This window comes from Dichomitus squalens, assembly GCF_000275845.1.
Source record: "Dichomitus squalens LYAD-421 SS1 unplaced genomic scaffold DICSQscaffold_26, whole genome shotgun sequence".
In the NCBI taxonomy this organism is placed as follows: domain Eukaryota; kingdom Fungi; phylum Basidiomycota; class Agaricomycetes; order Polyporales; family Polyporaceae; genus Dichomitus; species Dichomitus squalens.
The window spans coordinates 357,500-360,393 of record NW_006766908.1 but is presented as its reverse complement, the minus strand read 5'-3'; the positions used below and the strand labels follow the sequence as shown (position 1 = coordinate 360,393).

General features: G+C 48.0%; 1 protein-coding gene and 1 non-coding gene across 2 annotated transcripts; one reads left to right on the top strand and one right to left on the bottom strand.

The window, feature by feature from the left end:
- Positions 1–1,784: 1,784 nt before the first annotated feature.
- DICSQDRAFT_64672 (uncharacterized protein) lies at positions 1,785–1,970 on the top strand (the record flags this gene model as incomplete). The annotated part of the gene is made up of 1 exon (XM_007367578.1): positions 1,785–1,970. A coding segment is annotated over one exon (186 nt), but the record flags the coding sequence as incomplete, so codon positions are not given.
- A 200-nt stretch (positions 1,971–2,170) lies between these two features.
- Positions 2,171–2,241, bottom strand: DICSQDRAFT_t121. The gene has a single exon. It is a non-coding gene; the product is annotated as a tRNA-Cys (tRNA).
- Positions 2,242–2,894: the final 653 nt, after the last annotated feature.

The following is a 2,894-nucleotide window of genomic DNA, read 5'->3' as shown; positions in this document are numbered from 1 at the left end:
CCTGAGGGCTACCTCTACTGGATGGTCTTTGTCTGCGATGCATCGCGTTTCTGGGCTGTGGCCTATCTCAAGCGCAAGAGCGACGCATTTGCAGCCTTCAAGTCATACAAGGCCTATGCTGAGAACGCCCTGGGCCTGCGCATCAAGGCCACTCGAGACGACAAGGGAGGCGAGTACATGGGCCAGGAATTCATCGATTTCTGCGCAGAACACGGCATCCATCGTCAGCACACAGAGACAGACGAGCCGCACCAGAATGGGGTGGCAGAGCGGGCCAACCGGACGATTTCTGAGGGTGCTACTGCCCTCCTAGCGCAATCCAAGCTCCCTCCTTCTTTCTGGGTGAATGCCGTCTCTACCTTTGTCCACACGCGAAATCGCATGCCCACATCTGCTCTAGACGGCGGCATACCCTACACAGCATGGAAGGGCAGTGGGAGGAAGCCAGATGTGTCCTACTTTCGAGTCTTTGGCTCTCTGGCCTATGTTCTGGTGCGCAAGAAGGATCGCAAAGCGCTGCAGTCTCACACTCGCAAGTGCATCTTCATTGGCTACCCAGATGGCACCAAGGCCTGGCAATTTTGGGACCCTGCAGCAAAGAAGGTGCTCATCTCGTCGCATGCAGTGTTTGATGAGAGCTGCTTTCCTGGAAACTCGCCCTTCATCAATGTCTTTGGCCTTCCCCTGGACGATGTGGATGTCCCTGGTGCACCAGACGACGAGGATGCGGACTCTGCGCCCCAGGACAACGTCCCAGATGTGCCTGTTAGCTGCAGTGGGCCTCAGAGGGGTCACAATGGCCTAAGTCGAGCTCTGTAAGTCTTTATTATTGCAAGGAAACTGTGCTACACACCTAAGTCGAGCTCTGTAAGTCTTAAGGACTGCAGAGTCGACTCAGGGGCAGATGACGGTGCACAGAGCATGTGGGAACTAGCTAACACGACCATACACTAAGTGGCGCTGGAATGGCGCCAAACGGACCAGAAGTGCGTAAGGTAGACACCATTCTAGTGTGCAGTCAGATCTACAGAAATGGAGACTACTAGTGAAAGAAATGCGATATCTCTATGTGAACGAGAGTTGTGACTATACAAAAATTACCGTAGATAGCGGACAGCGCGAACTATGTAAGGCGCGATGCGGGACTTGGTGCGATTAAAATCGACGCCGCTACAGCACCGACTCCAACAATGAGTTCCTTATCCATGTTTCCATCCGTACAGTCCTCCACACTCTCCAACGCATGCATTGGTCCTCCAAGGCAGTCACAAGAATTGCCAAGGAGAGGAATAATGCATTGCGCCATGACTATATTGTCCGCATGGCCAAGCTCATCACAGACCCCGCTCAGCTGATGTTTGGTGATGAAAGTGCAGTGGATGGACGCACATCAGTCCGTTGTCGAAGTTGGGCTCCAATTGGGAGTTGCTGTGTACAGCGTACTTGCTTTGTGTGAGGCAAACACTACTCCCTTCTCCCAATCTTGACATTTGAAGGGCTTATCACCTAGAACATTTTTGAGGGGTCAGTTACCTCTGAGATGTTTCTCGATTTTCTGAAGACCTGTGTGGTATGTAAAACAATCATCTGGACATATCCCACCATCTAACAACTCCCAGATACCACTTACAACACCTTATCCCAGCCCACGGAGCATACTCATGCTTGACAATTGCAATATCCACCATCCTGAGGCCATTTGTGAGCTAGTGGAGGATCAGGCATGTAAGTATCATTGCTCATGATACCAGATTACATTTGCTGAGTACTCCTCAGTGTGCAAGCTTGTGTTCTTGCCCCCATATTCCCCTGAATTCAATCTCATAGAGATGGCCTTCGCAAAAGTCAAGTCTGTGCTGCGACGGCACTTCAATGGGGAATCCCATGGTGTCTCGAATATCAGTGATGCTTGCTATACAATCGCGCTGGATGATGCAGTGGAATACTTCAGAGAGGCGGGATATATGTAGCACTGTATTTACACTGTTGCGCGAGTAATTGAAGGGCTAGTCCAAGCCTCAGCGAGGTAGGAGCAAGCCCAGAAATTGTGTGCACGAGCTTGTGACTTAGGTGCTTGATCAGGCACCCAGTTTTCGCAAATCACTTTTATGTATCAGTATGCTCTTTGCTGTAATCTGAATGTTGTTGTAGCTGTTAAACAATGAAAAGTTGGTCAGACCGGGGATTGAAACCGGGTCATCCCATATGCGCTGGGAGGTGTTACCACTACACCATCCAACCAATACTAGAGTGTGAATTCTCCAGATTCCAACAGTAGCTCCAGCAGACGTTGAGTGCAGTGTAAATCTTGGTGTTTTTGAGTTAGTCTATAAGTTCCACAATAAGTAGGAGTGGATACCGATTCTTCACTATGATGGCATTCAGTCGTCAGTAGTCTTGGACCAGTTACAGACTGTCATTCTTCTTTTTGACGAGGAAGAAGGGTGAGTGCACATATCAATAGAATTATGATCTTTATTTTGAGCCAAATTAGCCTCAACAAATCTCAGCATGCTCTGTGAGCATAAGCAGAAGATTTACAGCTAACATTTTGTTCTTGACTTCTGTGCACCACTTACTGATACCATTATGCAGTTACCAGTATTGGCTCATTATAACAGCTGAATGCTTATATATCTGTTCCTAGAACACGTGTCTGGCTTTGATTGGTACTGCATAGCTATTATCTGATGTTGATATTATATCAGAATCTGGTGTTGATTACCAGTGGCAGCTGTCTTCAGAATCTCACATGACTGCTCTTCTCTGAACATCTCTTTCAGCTCAAAGGTTGACACTTAGGAATTGTCATATACTCATCACTAGCTTCAGCTCAATAGCACAAGCTTCACTTTTAAAAGCTCAAAACAAGATTTTCAGTCAACATATTGAGC